At 39.6% G+C, this 19897-nt stretch overlaps 2 protein-coding genes across 2 annotated transcripts; one reads left to right on the top strand and one right to left on the bottom strand.

Moving 5' to 3' along the window:
* Window positions 1-6126: 6126 nt before the first annotated feature.
* LOC113426191 (olfactory receptor 11H6-like) lies at window positions 6127-7887 on the top strand. Its single transcript, XM_026688564.2, has one exon. It carries the CDS (start codon window positions 6329-6331, stop codon window positions 7079-7081), a length of 753 nt encoding a protein of 250 aa, XP_026544349.2. The 5' UTR covers window positions 6127-6328; the 3' UTR covers window positions 7082-7887.
* A 4456-nt stretch (window positions 7888-12343) lies between these two features.
* LOC113426193 (olfactory receptor 11H6-like) lies at window positions 12344-13315 on the bottom strand. The gene has a single exon (XM_026688565.2). It carries the CDS (start codon window positions 13307-13309, stop codon window positions 12344-12346), a length of 966 nt encoding a protein of 321 aa, XP_026544350.1. The 5' UTR covers window positions 13310-13315.
* Window positions 13316-19897: the final 6582 nt, after the last annotated feature.

Below are 19897 nucleotides of genomic sequence, written 5' to 3'. Positions count from 1 at the left end.
AATTCTGAAGATGACATTTAGGACATAACCTTTAGGACATAATAGGGTCAACTCACCACCATTGAAATAGGAAAAGACACAAGGCTCATTACATTGCACAACCCCCTGGAGCATCTCAATTACAAATCCCAGAAACCTGTAAAAATCCATTTACTCACTCAGCCATTTTGTCAGCTGTCCCAGAAATATGTTGCTGACACTGAAGTTTTTGGAAACCAAATGAGCAGCCAGCCTCCATTGATTTTTTAAATTATTATTTCTCCGGGATTGGAACCAGACTGGATTTTTCTTCCAACGGTATCATTTTTGTGCTTAGGCCTGACTTTTCCACTCCCATTGGAGGTAAGTCAAACACCCAAGAGACAGAGAAAATAAACTTTATTAAAAGAAGGTTTTAAAATACAGAAATTTTTTTAACTTTAAATGTTAGAACGCTGACGATCAACCTTGAAAAAGCTAACACAGAGTGCTATCCTGATTAAGGCATCCAGCAAATAGAAATGAATAGGAAAAAAAGCAAGAATTCAACAGAATACATAGACATAAAAATAAAATTTGTTTTTATTCTTAAAAGCTTTATTTTTTTTAGAAGAAGTAAAAAAGTTTAGAAAAACTGAACCATAGCACAGATTTCTTGAAAGTTTGCTTTAAACTGACACAAAAATGCAAGATTCTAAAATTATGTAGTGAAAGTAAATAGGCAGAGAGGGATGGCCTAGGAGAATTAGCCTTTTCCTAAGGGACACGGTGGCTCAGTGGCTAAGACACTGAGCTTGTCAATCAGAAATGGCAATTCGGCATTTTGAATCCCTAGCATCGCATAACGGAGTGAGCTCTCATTACTTGTCCCAGCTTTTGCCAACCTAGCAGTTCGAAAGCATGTAAAAATGCAAGTAGAAAAATAGGGACCACTTTGTTGGGAAGGTAACAGCATTCCATGCTCCTTTGGCATTTAGTCATGCCGGCCACATGACCATGGAGACATCTTCAGACACCGCTGCCTCTTCGGCCTTGTAACGGAGATGAGCACCGCCCCCTAGAGCTGGAAATGACTAGCACGTATGTGTGAGGGGAGCCTTTACTTATGGCATAAATTGAGCAACTTTCTCATGTAAAGAAAAAAAATATGGTGGAAAATACTGAGTTAGAATATGGAAGAAAAGGCTATCTCTCATTCCTTAGTTTTAATCCCCCTTTTCTCCATTTTTTCTCTCCACAAAAATGCCACATGAAAAGGAAGGAGGAGAAGGAGGAGGAGGAGGAAGAAGAAAGCTGTTTATGTTGTTCAACAGTCTCCTCCAGCTTTGTCTTGGTTTCTCTTATTCAACATCTTCAAAAATAATCTCCATATCTTCAAGTTACTTTCTTAGAGCTCTCCTTATAACTTATATCTTATAACTAGCATATATAATTGAGCAGTCTATGGCAAGTATTCTTCAATGTACCTTTTGGTTTAACTTGTCGAATAGGTTAACTAATTCATGATCTATTGGATTTAGTTTGCTGGGCTGCAGTTGGCAATTAATTAAAATTGGGAATTTGCTACCACGAGATGTGGTCCTGGTACTACCTAGGCTGGTTTCAGAAAAGGGCGGACCAATTCATGGAAGTCATAGGAACCAGTTAGTTATTAGCCTGGATGGAAGTGGAACTTCCTCTGAAGGACATCTGCTGAAAGACTAATGGGTTTCTTGCAGTTAGTTGGCCTCTGTAAGAACAGATTCCAGGAATAGATGGACCAGAGTAGGCTACAAAGAGCTCTGTTCATGTTCTTAACTAGTAGTAAAGATAAAGGTTTCCCTGTCTAGTCATGTCTGATTCTAGGGGATGGTACTCATCTCTGTTTCTTGGCCTAGGAAGCCAGTGTTGTCTGAAAACATTTCCGTGGTCATGTGGCTAGGGTGTCAATATAGCAAAGGTACACAGAATGCTGTTATGTTCCCACCAAAGTGGTACTTATCAATCTGCCTGCATTTGCATGCTTAGTGAGCAGGAGCTGGGGCAAGCAACAGGAGTTCACCTCATTGTGTGGTGCTTGGGTGTCAAACCTGGACTGTCAGCTTCCCAGTGGAGAGTTCAGTGCCTTAAACCAGTGGTCGCCAACCAGTGGGCTGGGGACCACTTGTAGTCCATAAGAAAATTTTGGTGGTCCGTAGGGAAATGTCACCTGCAAAGCAATTAATCCAGGTTGTGCGGGAACACAAAGCTGCGCCACCCACATGGCCCGTGGGAACACAAGACTTGCATCACTTGCATTGCAAACAACATGAGGTAGTGAGAGGAGGGGGGAAAGGGTGGAAAGGGGGAACTTGCCCCGCTCACCCCACATGCCTGGCCTGGCCACCGGGCTGCTTCTTGCTGCTTCTTTCTTCTTATGCTTTTGGCTGCATGCAAGGAAAGCAGCAAAAGTCTTTCTTTCTCTCCACCAAATTCCGCCAGAAATGAATCTTTGGGACCCTGCAAGGCATCCTGCTCCAAGAGGCTGTGCCATTCTGGCGGAGTTTGGGAGAGAGAAAGAAAGACTTCTGCTCCTTCTGCTGTTTTCCTTGCATGAAGCCAAAAGTCTCTCTCTCTCTCTCCCCATGAGAACAGAGCTGGAGATGGTATCTTGTGATCCCAAATAAAGAATGATCGATCGGTAGGAAAACAGGATGAGGAATTTTCCTGCAGACTTTTTGGGGTTTTTTCCCATGGTCTCTGGTCTGTGGGATTTAAAATTATGAGTTTGGTGGTCCCTGTGGTCCAAAAGGTTGGCGACCCCTGCCTTAAACTGCTGAGCCATCATGGCCCCTTCTTAACTGGTACAAAGGCCACAACATCCATGTTCTGAGCTCCCAATATCAAGATGTAGTTAAGAACATCACCTTTTGGACCTATTGAAGCTCCTGAATAGTGCTAAAAAGCAACCCCACATAAAATTTATTGCAGAAATCCACTGGATAGTAATTAAAGTGTGAGTTACTCTGACTAGGTCCTCCTGCCATCCTGTTGTTTTCTTGGTGTTAGTACCAGTTTATAAAGCCTTAGTAAGACCATATCTGGAATATGCTTCGAGTTTTGGTCACTACATTACAAAAAAGATGTTGAGACTTTGGAAAAAGTTCAGAAAAGAGCAACTAAGATGATTAAAGGCCTGGATACTAAAAAATGATTAAAGGCCTAGATATGGAGAACGTTTGCAGGATTTGGATTTGGATTTGGCTGGTCTAGAGAAAAGAAGGACTAGTGGGGACATGATAGCAGTATTCCAGTATTTGAGAGGTTGCCACATAGAGGAGGGGTTCAGTTTATTTTTCCAAAGCACCAGCAGGCAGGACAAGAAACAATGAATGGGAACTAATCAACCAGAGAAGCAACCTGGAATTAAAGAGAAACTTCCAAACAGTGAGGACAATTAACCAATGTAAAAATTTGCCTTCAAAAGTTGTGGGTGCTGTATCACTGGAGGTTTTTAAGGAGAGACTGGACAGTCACTTGCCTGAAATGGCATAGGATCTCCTGCTTGAGCAGGGGGGCTGGACTAGAAGATCTCCAAGGTCCCTTCCAGCTCTATTCTGGTCTGCAATGGTCAGGATTCTCAGCCAAAAGGACTCATGCATCTGACCACATCTATTTCTAAACCAGTGAAAAAAAATCCCAGGTTCACTTTCTCTTCATCGCTCTCTGTGGACAAGTCCCTCTCGAGACCTTAAATAATGGAAATGCTATGTCAGGTTTCTTTTACTGTTGAACTCCTCATAATGGAGAAGTTGGGTGGATTTGCAGAGTAATCTTCCAAATCAGGTAAGGGTTACATGAGTGTTTTTCTACTAACTAACCTCCTTATGTTCTAATCAATAAATCCAATTGTCCAACCACCTCTGAATCATAAAAATATACTGTAGAACTGTGGATGGACTTGCTAATTAACACAACTCTCTAACCTATTAATTTTCCTTCTAGAGCTGAAGAAGGAATCCTCTTCACCCTTGATTTAAAGGAAGTTTAGGAGAAAGAATAGAGAGGAAAAGTAAACTTTGGTATGTCAGCATTGCACTTGTTGATAAACTTGAAAAATGCATGTAGATCTAAAGTTATATACAACAAAGTTGTAGTTTAATAAGTTTAATTCATCTGAAGAAGGTCTGGTTACATGGCCATTAGAAGTCAACAATGACTTGATGGCAGATAATCAGCATGTTTATATCAAAGACATTTGAACATAGGAACCAATACATGTATGATGTTACCTGTGTGTTTCTGCATGTAAAATGATTAATACCTCTTCTTTGCTATACTTCTCTAATTTCCTTATACCCCAGTTCTGGACAGATGAAATTAGTATGACAGATGCCATCCTGGATGTCTCCACATTTGAGGTAAGGAATTCTGATTTTACAAACTTTAAGGACTATTTCAGAAACAATCCTGATTCTTCAAACAGACATTGGACTATATTTCATGGTTGTGAAATTGGTGGGATGTATTGCAAGCTGTAGTCTGATGGACAATAATGGATCAGGGGAAGCTAACTTGATAGAATGTTCTTTGGTAACATTGCAGTGACAGTTAGGAAATGAATTTGGGAACTCCCTAGAAAATTTGGGTGATGGGACAACTATTATAGGAAATTACCAGAAGATCAATAAAGATGATTCAGGAACCAATTTCTATGAGGCAGAAGGACCTGGCCATGTTTAGCCTGGACAAATGGTGTCTAAGGGACTGTATGATAGCACTCTTCAAGTATCTAAAAGATTCATATTTGTTCTCTCTTGTTTCACAGCACAGGACTTAAGAGTGACACATTTAAGTCCCAGAAAAGTAGTTTGGGTTAAATTTTAGGGAAGGAAATAGTAATGGTAAGAGCAATTCAGTGGTGGAAACAATAATTCTGAGATGATGGGCTGTCATTCATTGGAGATGCTCAAGAAATTATCAGCATTCCTCTACTGGGATGCATAATTTGGATTCCTGAACTGAGCAGAAATTGGTCTATGTGATGTTGTAATCTGGTAAACTTAGTTATTTGATGTTAAATAGGTTTAGCATTGATGGAATAGTCCTAAAATATTTTTTTACAAAGTATTTGGGATAGGATGGAAAAGTCTGTAAGTCTTGAATAGATGGAATAGATCAATGTTCATTTTTGGGGAATGGTTATTCAGTTTTGATTAGCATAAGCCAGCTTCATAGGGAAGTTATAAGAATAAATGGTAATGGAACCATGATTTATGACCCCTGTGGGTTTCCTGAAAAGAGAAAAAGAAAGTTGGGGAGATGAAAAGTAAATTAAAAAAAAAAAATCATGAAAGCAACGCCCCCCCCCCCCAAAAAAAAAGCTGAGAGGTGAAGCAATGGAGAAATTCTTCATTCTTAGAAATATTTATGTGCATTCTAAAAGGGTGCTATTTACTAAAATTCCAGTCCCAAACCCAGCTATCACCTTACTTCAGATTTCAGAAGTTAAAATAGACTTATGTTGATTACAATCATTTAAAATCAAAATATCATAATGTGCCACCATATTTGACAATGTTTATTTTTTTCTCAGAAATAACAAATTAGTCTTTTTGACAGCTAAAAATGGTTTCTGTATCGATTATTTAAAGAAAGCATTATTTTAAAATATTTTCCCAATTTTAAGTTCCTTCTGCTTGTTTTCTCTTGACCTCTAAATTCTGTATCACTCTGAATTCAGTTCTATCTTTCTGCTTTCTGCTGAAGATATATTCTTCAGTCTTTGCTGTTTTCCTTTATTAACTCTCCAATTTTTCTTCTTCTTTTTTCACATATTCCTGCCCTGTGGGTACCTGACTGGAACAGAGATATTAAGATCCATAGCAAAAACAGATGTATTAGTGAATAACCTTGTGTGCAAGCTGAAAGATGTTGCCTATCTGAATTTAGAAGTAGAGAACAGCAACAGAGAATTTTCCGGCCAGTGGACCTTTAGCCATGCTTAATCCATAATGGTCTTGGACAACCCTTAGATGTGGACTTCAACTCCCAGAATTTGACAATTATTAAGGCAATTACTGAGGATCCTGGCAATTGAAGTCCACATACCCAAAAGCTAAGTTGGGGAAGGGAGCTATGGCACAGTTTATTTCAGACATTGACTGTTTTTGTGATGTGATTCTCATATCAACAGGGGCACAACCCTTTGGACCAAGTCAACCATACCAGAGTGATCACGGGCTTTGTCCTCCTGGGCTTCCCATCCCTTTTGCCCTCATTCCAGCTGCTCCTATGCTCCTTCCTTTCCATTTGCTATGTCTTCACCTTGGTGGGGAACCTCTGCATCGTATGGGCTGTTCTTTTGGACTCCCAACTCAGCCGCCTGCCCATGTATATCCTCTTGGGAAACTTTTCTGGCCTAGAGATATGCTACGTAACTACCACAGTACCCAGCATGCTCTTTGACCTGACCTCTCCACTACCAGATGCCATTTCTTTCCATGGCTGTTTCCTCCAGTTCTACTTTTTCTTTTCTATGGGAACCACGGAAAGCTTCCTTCTCGCTGCAATGGCCTTGGACCGATACTTAGCCATCTGCCACCCATTGCGATACCCAGAGCTCATGTCTCAAAGGTTCTGCTGCATCCTGGCTGCTTCCTGCTGGGCCTCTGGCTTCCTCTGGTTTCTTGCACCCATCATTTTGATTTCCCAGCTCCATTTCTGTGGCTCCAACATCCTCGACCACTTTATCTGCGACCCAGGGCCACTGTTGGCTTCTTCATGCACTCCAGCCCTAGGCACAGAACTGGCCTTCTACAGCCTCAGCTCCACTGCTATTTTCGGCCCCTTCCTCTTCATTGTTTCCTCTTATACTACTCTTCTCTGGACAGTAATGAGGTTGCCTTCAAGCACTGGGAGACGGAAGGCATTTTCCACTTGTACCTCACATATGCTGGTGGTAAGCCTCTTCTACGGCTCCATCATGGTCACTTATGTAGCTCCCGAAGCTTCCGGAGGAAGCAACAAAGTGGTGACACTTTTCTATTCGGTGCTGACCCCTTTGCTCAACCCACTCATCTACAGCTTGAGGAACAAGGAGATGAAAGATGCCATAAAAAGGACACTATTCCAGGAAAATTAGGGACTTTGATTCGTGGATTTTTGGTCTAGACCTTGGTCAAGAGATCAGGGCCTTTCCCCTTCTAGTATCTTTTAAATGTAAAGTTACATAATTGTTATTGATTTTCATGTATACAAATAAGCAAAACAATTAGGGACTAGAGTTCAATGAATGTTTATTTATTTATTTGATTTGTCAATTGCTTACAAGATACTAGGTATAAGTATAAATGTGAGTAAGAATACAGGAAATAGGTATGAAAAAATGGGGACAATAGGACAGAGATGGTAGGCACAATTGTGCACTTATGTACGCCCCTTACAGACCTCTTAGGAATGGGGTGAGGTCAACAGTGGATAGCTTAAGGTTAAAGGAGTGGGGGTTAGAGGATGTAACAACAGAGTCAGGTAGTGCATTCCAGGCATTGACCACTCTGTTGCTGAAGTCATACTTTCTGCAATCAAGTTTGGAGCGGTTTACATTCAGTTTGTATCTGTTGTGTGCTCTTGTATTGTTGCAGTTGAAGCTGAAGTAGTCATTGACTGGTAGGACATTGTAGCAGATAATTTTGTGTACTACGCTTAAGTTCAACCATAGGTGGTGTAGTTCAAAGTTGCCCAAGCCCAAAATTTCAAGCCTGGTGATATAGGGTATTCTGTTGCAATCAGAGGAGTGTAGTACTCTTCTTGTGAAATACTTCTGGACTTGCTCAAATGTATTAATGTCCGATATAGTGTGGATTTATTATTAGGTATACAAAGTCATAATGCTTAAATAATAGAAATGTAAATTTTATTTGAGATATTGTTTGGTACAGAACTGTATTTTGTCCATAGTTTCTTTTACTCATAATTTTCACATTCTCCATCTCTTATCTGTTTGCTATCTGGTAAAAAGAAGATTTTACAGTGTCCGTCAATAATATTGCTATTAATCAATTACACAAGCCAAGCAACCATTCTATTTCAGATTGAAAGATTCTAGAATGACTCGGATATGATCAGCAATCATGTCTTGGTGTCATGCCATGATGAAATTCCTATTCAATGCTAAACAATCATGTATTTTTTTCCTGCTTTGGTGTATTGCATTGTGTTACCTCTGTGATTCATGGGCCATGGATTATGGGCTAACATGTTGTATATAAAGAAACCATTTTACAATAAACCACGGTTATAAACAATGGCTCCCAATCAAAATGCTCAGTGTTAAATAAAGTGTATAAACTCTAATAATAGCTGGCTAATGGGGAAATTATAAAATATACAGATAATCAAAGATAAATATAAATTGTCCAGTTCAGTTTATGTTTTGTCTCATGTATATCCATGCATATATACCTTTTTCATTAGGTATAATTAAAATGTCTGAACATTTGCTGTAAGTTTATTTATATGCCACTTTTATTATTTTTATAAATAAGTTAAGATGGCGAACATATCCAGAACACCTTCCTCCTACTTTTTTCCACAACAACAACACCGTGAGGTGAGTTGGGTTGAGAGAGAGGGACTGGTCCAAAGTCACACAGCTGATTTTCATGGTTAAGGTGGATTATAACTCATGGTCTCTAGCCCAGTGCTTTAATCACTAGTTCAATCAGAATAGACCTAGAAGGGACCTTGGAGATTTTCTAGTCCAACCCCCTACTAAGCAAGAGACCCTATACCTGTGATGGTGAACCTATGGCATGTGTGCTACAAGTGGCACACAAAGCCCTCTCTGTGGGGACACGAGCCGTTACCCCAGCTCAGCTCCACCACGCATATGCACACTCCTCCCTGCTGGCCATGTGAGCAGGTCTCTGCTGCGTATGCAAGGGGGGGCTGTGGCGCCCCCCCCCGTGGTCCTTGTTTTGGGCCTCTCTGCAGCCTCCTGGGAGCAAATATGGGAGGCGTGTGTGTGTGTGTGTGTGTGTGGTGCCCCCCTAGCCCGTTTTTGCTCCCAGGAGGCTGCAAAGAGGCCTACTAGGCCCAAAACAGGTCATGAGGGGTTGGTGCATGCATGCATGCATGGGGGGGGGGAGCACAGAGGTCGTGTGCGCATGCGCAGGGGGGCAGGGCAAGTTGGGGATGGTGGTTGTGTGCACATTACATTGTGGGTGCAGACACTTTCATCATGTGACAACAAAAAGGTTAGTCAACACTGCCCTACACCATTTCAGATGTGGCTGTCCAATCACCTCCAGTGATGTAGTATCCACAACTTCTAGTGGCAAGCTGTTCCACTGGTTAATTGTTTTCACTGTTAGGAAGTTTCTCCTTAATTCCAGGTTGCTTCTCTCCTTGATTAGTTTCCATCCATTGTTCCTTGTCTTGCCTTCTGGTGCTTTGGAAAATAAGTTTACTCCCTCCTCTTTGTAGCAACCCATCAAATACTAGAATACTGCTACCTCTCCCCTGTAGTCCTTCTTTTCTCTAGGTTAGCCAAACCCAAATCCTGCAACTGTTCTCCATATGTTTTAGTCTCCAGGCCTCGACCAAATTGGCTTTTGATAGCTCTGGGCAATGTGTTTGCTGCCTTTATGCCTGAGGTATTTTAGAATATATCTTTAAAATAACCTCTTTCCCCCCTTCAAAAAAATTATAAGGAGACTTCTTAGTATTAGATCTTCATACCAAAAGATTTGTGGTGATGCAGTGGTTAGAATGCAGTACTGCAGGCTACTTCTGCTGGCTGCCTGCAATTTGGCTGTTCAAATCTCACCAGGCATAAGGTTGACTCAGCCTTCTATCTTTCTGAGGACCCAGATTGTTGGGAGCAATATGTTGACTCTGTAAACTGCTTAAAGAGGGCTGTAAAGCACTGTGAAGTGGTATATAAGTCTAAGTGCTATTGCTATTGCTATTATCTTCTGTTTGCAATCTTCCCACTTTCTCAGTTCCTCTTTTGATGAAGACAAAATAGTTCCACAATATGAATAGCAAGAAAAGTTCAATTCAGAAACCTAAGATATTAGCCATATCTCCTTCTACTCCAGAAACTCAAATTTTGAATCAATCCTCAATATCTAATCATTCAGAAGTAAGAATATTATGGGATGTAAAATGGTGGGGTATAAACAAACCAGAAATCAAACTATATATTTGGTCATGGAAGATACAGAAGAAAATAGTAGAGAGTATTTGTAGATCAGGGTTGTACTATGGAATCTTTGGTGCTTTCTGAGCTTGGTTATTTTCTTGCAGATGTTTCATTACCCAACTAAGTAACATCATAAATGCATTGATGAGGCAGTGATCTAGTATTTAGCCCCTGTTATTGCATGGGCCCAGATTACCTGAGGAACCATCATTGAAAGCATTAAAGACAGCAGACAGAAAATTCCAAGCTAAAAAAAGGCACAAAAGGAAAATGTGAAAAAGGAATATCATTGTCACCATCAATAACAATAGTTTATTTATTCCACAGCAATATAACCAGGCTATATATAAATTCATTAAAAAAGAGGCAAGCATTTTGAAAGACCAATACAATATACAGAATATTTATATAATAGCTGAATATTACACATTCAATTAAAAGTATTTTTATACTTACATTAAGTATATTTTGTTTTTGACTTCAAATACACTGTCATTTTCAGAGGTATACAACAATTTAATTAAAACACACATATATAATCTTCAAGTTTTTCCATCCCTTACAGGAAGAGAAAGTAACAGTTAAATGACTGAGAGAAGAGGCATGTATAATAGATTATTTATCAGCAGTTCTCCCTCTTTCAGACATAACACAACAAGGTAAAGCCCCCTCCCCCCAAAAGAAGATAATCAGGGGTTTTATAAAAAGCATTAATGAATCTTGGTCATTAGACTTTCTATAGTGTGGCTATAGACCAACATGAAATGGAAACCAGTTCTGAAAAAAGGAAGGTTGGTTAAAAACCTAAAGAAATACACTTTTAATCTCCAAGTAAGGTTTTGCATTGCATTAGACCATGGGTGTCAAACTTGCCGCATCATGTTGCCATCATGTGACATTTCGTGATGTTTTCCCCTTTTGCGGAGCTGGAGTGGGCATGACCTGTGCATTACATATCCGGCCTGTGGGTTGCCAGTTTGACACCCCTGCATTAGACCATGCTAAATACTTCACAAAAATATTAATGTCATTTATTTATTAATTTTTATGCTGCACATCTCTCCTACAAGGTGACTGTGGTGGCTTACAAGTTATAAAACAAGTAAAACATAATTAGAATGTTAAAACATTAAAACTACACATTATAAAGGTAAAGATAAAGGTTTCCTCTTTGCAGTCATATCCAGGCACTAGTATGGGAGTGCTCATCTTCGTTTCTTAGCCGAGGGAGCCACCATTATCTGAAGACATTTCTGTGGTCATGTGGTCAGCATGATAATACACTAAGGTGCAAGGAACACTGTTGCCTTCTCCCCAAAGTGGTACCATTTATCTACTTACATTTAGATGCTTTCAAACTGTTAGATGGACAGGAGCTGGAGCAAGGAACGGGAGCTCACCCTGTGGTGTAATGCTCGGGTCTCAAACCTGGACTCAGCTTTCCAACTGTCAAGCTAATCATCCTTAACTGCTGATCCGTTGCATATTATTATTAAATTATTATTATTAAATTATTATTAAAAACTATACTAAACTAAGAGAGTGAAGAGATGAACAAGAAGGGCATGAAAACTTCATGAGAAAACAATACTCCTGTTTTCCAAACTGAGACCACATTTGTTTATCTCACTGTTGTGGTTAGCCGGCAGCAGGTACAGATGGCTGAGGAGAGCAAGGACTCAGATGAGGGGCCAGGACCATTAGGGAGTGGACTGCTGCCTTCAGAGATTGTGGGGGCTGGAAGCAGTGATAAGGAGGTTCCCGAAGAGCCTGTGCCAAGTGCGTGTGCACACAGGATTGCTCACAGGAAAGAGCAGCACAGGCGATTTGGGAGTAAGGCTGCAAGGTAATGGCCCCTCCTTCAAGAAGATAAAATGTAGCTGTGAAGTGAATATTCTTTGCAGGAAGCAAAGACGTTTTGAAGCTCAGCCTCATGGACATCTTAAGTTGGTATTTGAAAACTCTTGTGTTATGAAATATTTTGTATCTGTTATTCTTGGCAGTCTTGCACAGTTTTGGCAAGGTTTGTGCTTATCAAAGTTAATTAGTTTGCAGCAGCCTTTTAACTGGAGATTCGTAAGACTTATTAAAAGGTTTCTGTTCCCTTTGGTTATTATTTGTTTTATTGGAAAAGGGTTTGGGTCAGAACACTCATTGATTGGATGGTTAGTTATATTTATACTATTTTCTTATAGTTTCCTAGCATTTATTTGCATTAAATCTCAGTACAGTTACCTTACTTCTTTGCACTCTGCCCAGGGCCTCCTTCACCTGATCATTCCTCAGACAGTAGATCATAGGGTTGAGAAAGGGTGTAATGGCAGTGTAGAAGACAGTAACTATTTTTATGATACCTGACTGGCTTTCTGCACTTGGGGCTACATACATTCCTGCTATGGAACCATAGAAAAGGGTGACCACCATGAGATGGAAAGATATGGTGGAGAAGGCCTTCTTACTGCCACTTTGGTGAGTGGCTTTCACCAAGGTGAGAACCACAGCACTGTAGGATAACACACCAAAGAATAGGTTGAATAAGATTACTAGAGTGCTCATTGCAAATTGATAATGAAGGAGCATATTTCCAAGTGGAGAGCAAGCCAAGGAAAGGATGGGTCCAGGATCACATATCAAATGGTCAATGATGTTGGGATCACAGAAGTCCAACTTGGAGATCATAACAACTGGGATTAGATTCCACTGAAAGCCAAGAATCCAACAGACAGCCACCAGGGCATAGCAGGAATGGGGAGGCATGATATAGGGGTAGCGTAGTGGGTGGCAGATAGCCAAATAGCAATCCAAGGCCATGATTGACAGGAAAAAGCACTCGGTGGTACCAAGACTAAAGAAAATGTAGAACTGGAGAAAGCAGGCATGGAAGGAGATGGTCCCATTTGGTGAAGTCAGGTCCAAGATCATACAAGGCACCGTTGTGCTCACGTAACACATCTCTAGCCAGGAGAAGTTGCTCAGGAGGATGTACATGGGAAGCTGGGCCAAAATGGTGTCCAGGGCCACCACAGTGATAATGATGACGTTCTCAGCCAAAGTAAGGATGTAGAGAGCAGTGAAAAAAATGAGGAGCAGTGGGCGTTTCTTCTGCCCATCTCCAAAGCCCACCAAAATGAATTCCTGGATTTTGGTGCTATTTGCTGTCGCCATCTTTTAACATATAGTACATATAACAGAATTTATGCCTGATTACTCAAGATCCATAATCTTTGGGACATCATCACTCTGTATTCTAGATAAAGATTTTTGCTGAGAACTTTCACATGGACTAAAGTTTGTGAGATCCTTGGTGCTCTCTGAACTTGATGGTTTTTCTGGCAGGTGTTCAATTACCAAACTAGTTAACATCTTCAAGGAGCATTGATGATGATACCAAGTTTGATAACGAAATGTTTGTCAGAAAACCACAAAGCGCAGAGAGCACCGAGGAGCCCACAGTTCTATCTGATTTACAAATATTCTTTCCTATCAGGATTAAATTTTGCTGATCTGTTAGTTCATAGCTGAGTTAGGATTGGAGTTCAAATTATGTCTCATTTTAGCTTTAAAGATTTAGCAGTTTTAAGATGAAAAATGGAAGATCTTTAAAAACTCATCAATCTTCTCCCCTCCCACCCCATATATTCATAGATAGATAGTTGTTTTCTATCTATCATCTAACTAGGTGTCTCAATTAAATCACACAATTCTTTTTATCAGAGTAAACAACCTGATGCAAAGGCAGAGGTTATAAGAAATACTAAATCAAAGAACATAAACATAAAAAAGACAGGAAAAGGAAGTACAACAAACTTTAATTTAATTAACTGTTTAATTATCTGAGTTAACCTTGAGCTGATCAGGATCTAATTTCTGGCAGTCAGCAGAATTAAGCCTGCGCCACTACATCTCTTCCAAAATAATTATCCTTTCTTCCCCCTCTTAAAAAAAAAAAAAAAAAAACAGATCCAGAAGGAATAGAAAAGCTGGGAATTTCCTACTCAACAACTGTGATAAGTATGGACTGGACAGAACACCATGCCAATTCTCTGTCCAAATTAAACAAAAGTGTTGAGATTTAGAAAATAATTTCCTAAACCGGTTTTATTTCCAGAAAGTTGACACTATGGAAAAGTTCAATGAGTACTCATCATAATTATAAATTGGTGGATAGCTAAAGAATCCCATATCTACTGTAGTTATACTTATGATTTACGTCTCTTCCAGTCTTCTATAAATTCCACCACAAGTAGTTTCTGTCTAGACCACTCCTAAAGTCTGTTTGAAGAGAAACCATGTTTGTACATGCAAAACATTTGAAGATTGATTAGTTTTAGATTGCGATGGAGTTTTTCACTGTTCTGTTGCATGCTGCCCAGAGCCACATGCTTGTGACATGGACTGCTTGCGTAAATATGCTAAAATAAACACATATTTATTAGTGTTATTTAGTTTCCTGATCCTCATTAGGAAAAAAGAAAAAGGGAACAGATAGCACACCTAACTCTCTTTTTTTTTGTATCTGTGGCAAGCAGAAGGCTACACAATTGTCCACTATGTTCACCTTTCACTTTTAAGCTAAGGAAGAATTTAAATAATACCTATTTGTTCAAGCTCTTCTCTTTAGCTAATTGCTTGTTAATTCTCACTTCACATCTTCTGTTGATTTTTTCTGTATTCCATTGGCTGTCGTGCACCCTTCCATGCACACAAAGACAGATGGTATACTCAGTGGGAAGAAGAGTCTAGATCACAGCATGGGAATCTCTCTTATACTTCCGGTTTCTCTTGGGAAGGTGTCCCGAAAGATCTGCCTCATTAACCTCCAAAAGATCTTTTCTTTAGAGACAGGCTCCTCTGCCTTCAAGGATGAAATAGGCCAATTTCTTTTTTTTTTTTTTAAAAATAAACTTTATTAATTTTACAATTAAAACAGACAAACAACACATACATAAATGTGAAAGAGAAAAAAGAAATAAAGAAGAAAAAGTGAAAAAGAAAATTCAGGAGACAATTAAAAACCATTTCGTCCTTGACAGTTTGTGGGACCTTCTTTTCCACCTTATTTTGTACCCTTTATACAATTACTCCTTGTGCGAATATATATATATATATATATCTAGTCACTACTACGATTATAACCTATTTTCTTTTGCTCTTTGTTGTTTATTCAATCTTTGTTCCATCCATTTGTACCAGCAGTTCCAAATGTCATAATACAGTGAACTGTCATAATACAGTGATGTATCTTTTCCTTTTAATGCCAAAATTAATCTCTGCACAGATTATCTCTGCACAGTTTGCTATTTTTTGAATAATCATTTCCTCTGATGGAACATGAGGTTGCTTCCAACATTGTGCAAAGGCCAGTCTGGCCACTGTCAAAATATGTATTGTGTACTTCACTTTTTTTGAGAGTTGTTTATTAAAAATCCCTAATGAAAAGAATTCTGGTTTAAATTCGATCTGTTCTATTGTCATTTCCTCCAACCATTTTCTAATTTTCTGCCAATATTTTGAGCCTCTATGCAAGACCACCACATATGGAAGAAAGTTCCCTCCTTTTCTTTACATTTCCAGCAATTCGGACTCATGTTGGGGCACATTTTCGCTAATCTCGAGGGCGGGGGGGGAGGTGCCATCTGTAAAACATCTTGTCGGCATTTTCCTTGTAAGCTGCTGATTTTGTAATTTTGTTGTTTCTACTCCAGACCTTCTCCCTTTCTATTAAGGTAATACTACGTCCTATATTCCTACTCCAGGAATACCATATTCCCTTTGACAATTTCTTCCTCTAATTCTGTCTCTAGTAAATAATTAAAAAATTTCGTTATATATTTTTTTATCTGGGCCTAATAAAATTTTATCTAGTTGCTGGAGTTTATTATTGATTCCAAATTCTTTCTTATCCTGTTTGTATCTACTCTGAATTTGAAGATATACCCATCTATCAATTTGTACTCCCTGATCTTTGAAGATCTTGCCACAGTTTCAAATTTCCTTGCGCATCTAATAAGTCCTTATATTTAATCATCTTAGTAATATCCAAATTATTTGGGTGGATCATCGCTTCCATTGTTGAAATCCAGATTGGTATCTTTAAATAATGTTTTTTCCTTATTTTCTTCCAGTTGGTCAGTAATGCATCTCTAATTAAATGTCTGTGAAAGTATTTCTGAGTGGTTTCCCCGATATCCCATAAAAAAGCATGCCACCCCCTCTGTAAGTCGTGGTCTTCTAAAGCTAATATTCTCTTGTTTGTTAAATTCACCCATTCCTTCAACCATACTAAGGAGGCTGCACTATAGTACAACTCCCAGTTTGGAAGGGCCACCCCCCCCACTCCCTGCTCTTCATATCTTGCATTGCCTTTAAATTTATTCTTGGTTTTTCCTTTTGCCAAATGAATTTTGTGGTTATTTTGTTAAGTTGTTCAAAATACTTTTTGTGTACTTTAATTGGTATCGTCTGAAATATATACAGAAATTTTGGGGGAATAGACATTTTAATCATAGCAAACCTACCTAATAATGAGAGTTGCAGTTTACCCCATGTTTCTAAATCCTTCTTTACCTTTTGCAATAGTTTGTCATAATTATTTTCCTTTGGTGTTTTGCAATGTGCTGTCAGCCATATTCCCAAGTATTTAACTTTCTTTATCATTTGAAATCCCATGACCTTTTCTAATTCTAACTTCCGTTTTCCTGTTAGATTTTTAATCCTTAATTTCATTTTCTCTCTATTAATTTTTAATCCTGCAACTACTCCAAATTGTTCTAATTCGTTCATCAGTTTTTGTCCTCTTTCAATTGGCTGTTCGATAAAAAAATTATGTCATCTGCAAACGCTTGCAGCTTATATTCTTCTTTCTTAACCTTTGATCCTTTTATGTCTGAATTTTGTCTAATATATATTAGTAATGTTTCCAATGATAATATGAAGAGCAGGGGTGAGAGTGGGCAACCCTGTCTGACTCCTTTCTCTATTTTAATTGGGCAGGTATATTCCCCATTTATCGTGATGTTTGCCTGTTGTGTATCATAAATAGTAGTTATAATATTTTCAAATTTGGTGCCTAAGTTCATATTATAAATTCTTTGGATTAAAAATTGCCAATTCAGGTTATCGAAGGTTTTCTGTGCATCTAAAAACATAAGGGCTATTTGTTTTTTTGGGGTGGGCTTCATAAAATTCCAGGACATCTTGTACTATTCTTAAATTATTCCTGATTTGTCTGTTCAGGAGAAATCCATTTTGGTCTTGATGAATAAAATCATTCAAAATTCTTTTTAATCTGTTTGCAACAATAGAAGCGAATATTTTATAATCCGTATTTAACAAGGAAATTAACATAAGCCAATTTCTAGAAATGGTTGTTTCTTGAACTGTTTGAGGTTCTGAGACCCCAACCTTCAAAGCATTTCATTTAAAAAACAACATGTTCTTTTTAATCCTTCCCAGTCTGTCTATGGAGATTCTCAATCATCCAGGTTACGGTGGTCCCAAGGGCACTTTTTTTCAAGAGGCAACTGGACTTTCTTCGATTTTCTTTGAAGACATTTTGCTTCTCATCCAAGAAGCTTCTTCAACTCTGACTTAGTTGGTGGGGAATGGAAGGAACGTCTTCAAAGAAAAACAAGAAAGTCTAGTTGCCACTTGAAAATAATACCTCTGGATCTTCCCAGCCTGCTTTCATTTTGTCTGCATAGAAACTCAGAAAAGGAAGCTACCAGCAGCTTAGCTAGATCAGAACAAGATCTACACACTTGATAAATGCTGAAAGCAGATCCTGCAGAGAAACTACAGCTAGATGCACAGGATGTGGTTAGAACAGTATATAGAAGCTTGTTGCAGTTGGCTTGGACTAAGAAAGGACTGCAGGAGAAGCAGTGGTGGTATTCTACCGGTTCGGCCCAGTTCTGGCATACCGGTAGTGTTGTGTTCACAGACTGACGGCAATCCTCACTCCAGTCCGCCATCCGGGCGGGAGTGCCGACCGCTCCCATTGGCTGATGCCGTTTGACAGCCGGCTATAAAAGGAGCTGTCAAACGGCATCAGCTGTTGTTGCCAGTTGACTGCCAGTTAGCCCCGGCAGCCACGGCAACCCTTTATTCACGCGAATAAAGCCTTTAAAAGTCAAGCCTGTGTCCGCCTCATATCTGCCGCCGCTCTACAACAGGTAGTGCTGAAGATCAGTGGAGACCAAACCAGTTCTGCCTGAGGAGTTGCTGGAGCTGTTGTTGTGCCCACCTGCCCATCTGGGCTCCCATGCTGACCGTTATTCCCTGCTTTTGGAGTACAACTGCTTTGTGTGGCACAGCATATTGCCGCGCGTCAGCTGTCGAAGTGACAGGGAGAGTGCAGGAGTGCAGGAGGCGAGTTGGAAAGCCTCTGTACCTGCGCAAAGTGCGCATTTGGCGCAGACACGTGCAAAGTGTGTGTGTACAGGCGGACAGCATGCTCACCAAGCTATGCCCACTGAACCAGTAGTAAACTAGTTTGAAACTCACCACTGAGGAGAAGGTAAGTATGATAGCTGTTTGAGTTGCAGAGTGCTGATCCAGTTTTTATACCAGTGGAATCCCACCCCTGGGTTTACAGCTAGCAAAAGTTTGAATAGAGCTTTCTAGAAGTAGATAGATTGATGGCCCACTGCTAGATTATGGGAATTATCTTCCTTGAATTACCTAGAGATGCTGATAAACATGGCAAATCCCATTCTTGGAGCACAGAAGGTTTTTTTTTTTACTGTAATTGAAGAGTAAAAACATGATTGGGATTCTCCCCAGGCAAAATTTTTTTCCTGTATATCCAGAAGGCACTAAATCTCCTTTGGGAACCTTTCTTGATTTTCTTAATTAGTTTCTTTCCTTCTAAACCCAGGACTGGTGCCCAGGGACTTCCTCTTGCTATTTATCCAAGTTATTCCTTCTTACAACAACCAGTTAATCCTGTTCACATCAATATTTTTATCCGTGTTGCATAACATGGTCTTGCTTACTGCAAAAGGGACTTATTATCCTCCAGTATGGCCCAATCAGGATCTAATAGCACCAAGATATTTATTCATTGGGTTGGTTTGCAATGCCAAGCTTGATCTCAGTTTTGTTGACTATCTTATGCAAGGCAGCCCCAGCCTGATTCCTCAGTTGAGAGGAACATCAAGGATTCCACCACACATCCTTGTCCTCTGAACGAAGAAACAGAGCTAATGGTAAGTGTTTGTTACCTTCCTGGAGAGAAAACAGCAATAACATTTACCAGAGAGTTTACATGTTTCTGAGAGATGCCTCTATATGGTGTTCAGTTTAAATCCAGTCCCCAAAGTTACTTCCCCTGATCTATTCCATTCCTACAGCCTCTTTCAATTAGAATGAAGACATCTCCTTGGCTGGTAAATTGCATCAGGAATTGTGTTGTGATGTTTCATTTCCCATCTTTGGACTAGAATAACAGAGTTGGAAGGGACCTTGGAGGCCTTCTAGTCCACCACCCTGCTCAAGCAGAAAACTCTATAATATTTTCAGACAAATGGTTGTACAATCTCTTCTCAAAAACTCCAGAGTTGGAGCACCCACAACTTCTGAAGACAATCATTCCATATATTACTTGTTCTAACTGTCAGGAAATTTCTCCTTAGTTTTAGCTTTTCTCCTTGATTAGTTTCCATCCATTGCTTCTTGTCCTGCCTCCAGGTGCTTTGGAGAGAGGTTGACTTCCTCTTCTTTGGGCCAATCCCTTAGATATTGGGTATCTAA

Source organism: Notechis scutatus, chromosome Z (genome assembly GCF_049901735.1).
Source record: "Notechis scutatus isolate UNSWTSFEM ecotype Mainland chromosome Z, rNotScu1.2, whole genome shotgun sequence".
Taxonomy (NCBI): domain Eukaryota; kingdom Metazoa; phylum Chordata; class Lepidosauria; order Squamata; family Elapidae; genus Notechis; species Notechis scutatus.
Note: the sequence above shows the minus strand (reverse complement) of the source record. Positions and strands in the feature narration are given on the sequence as shown.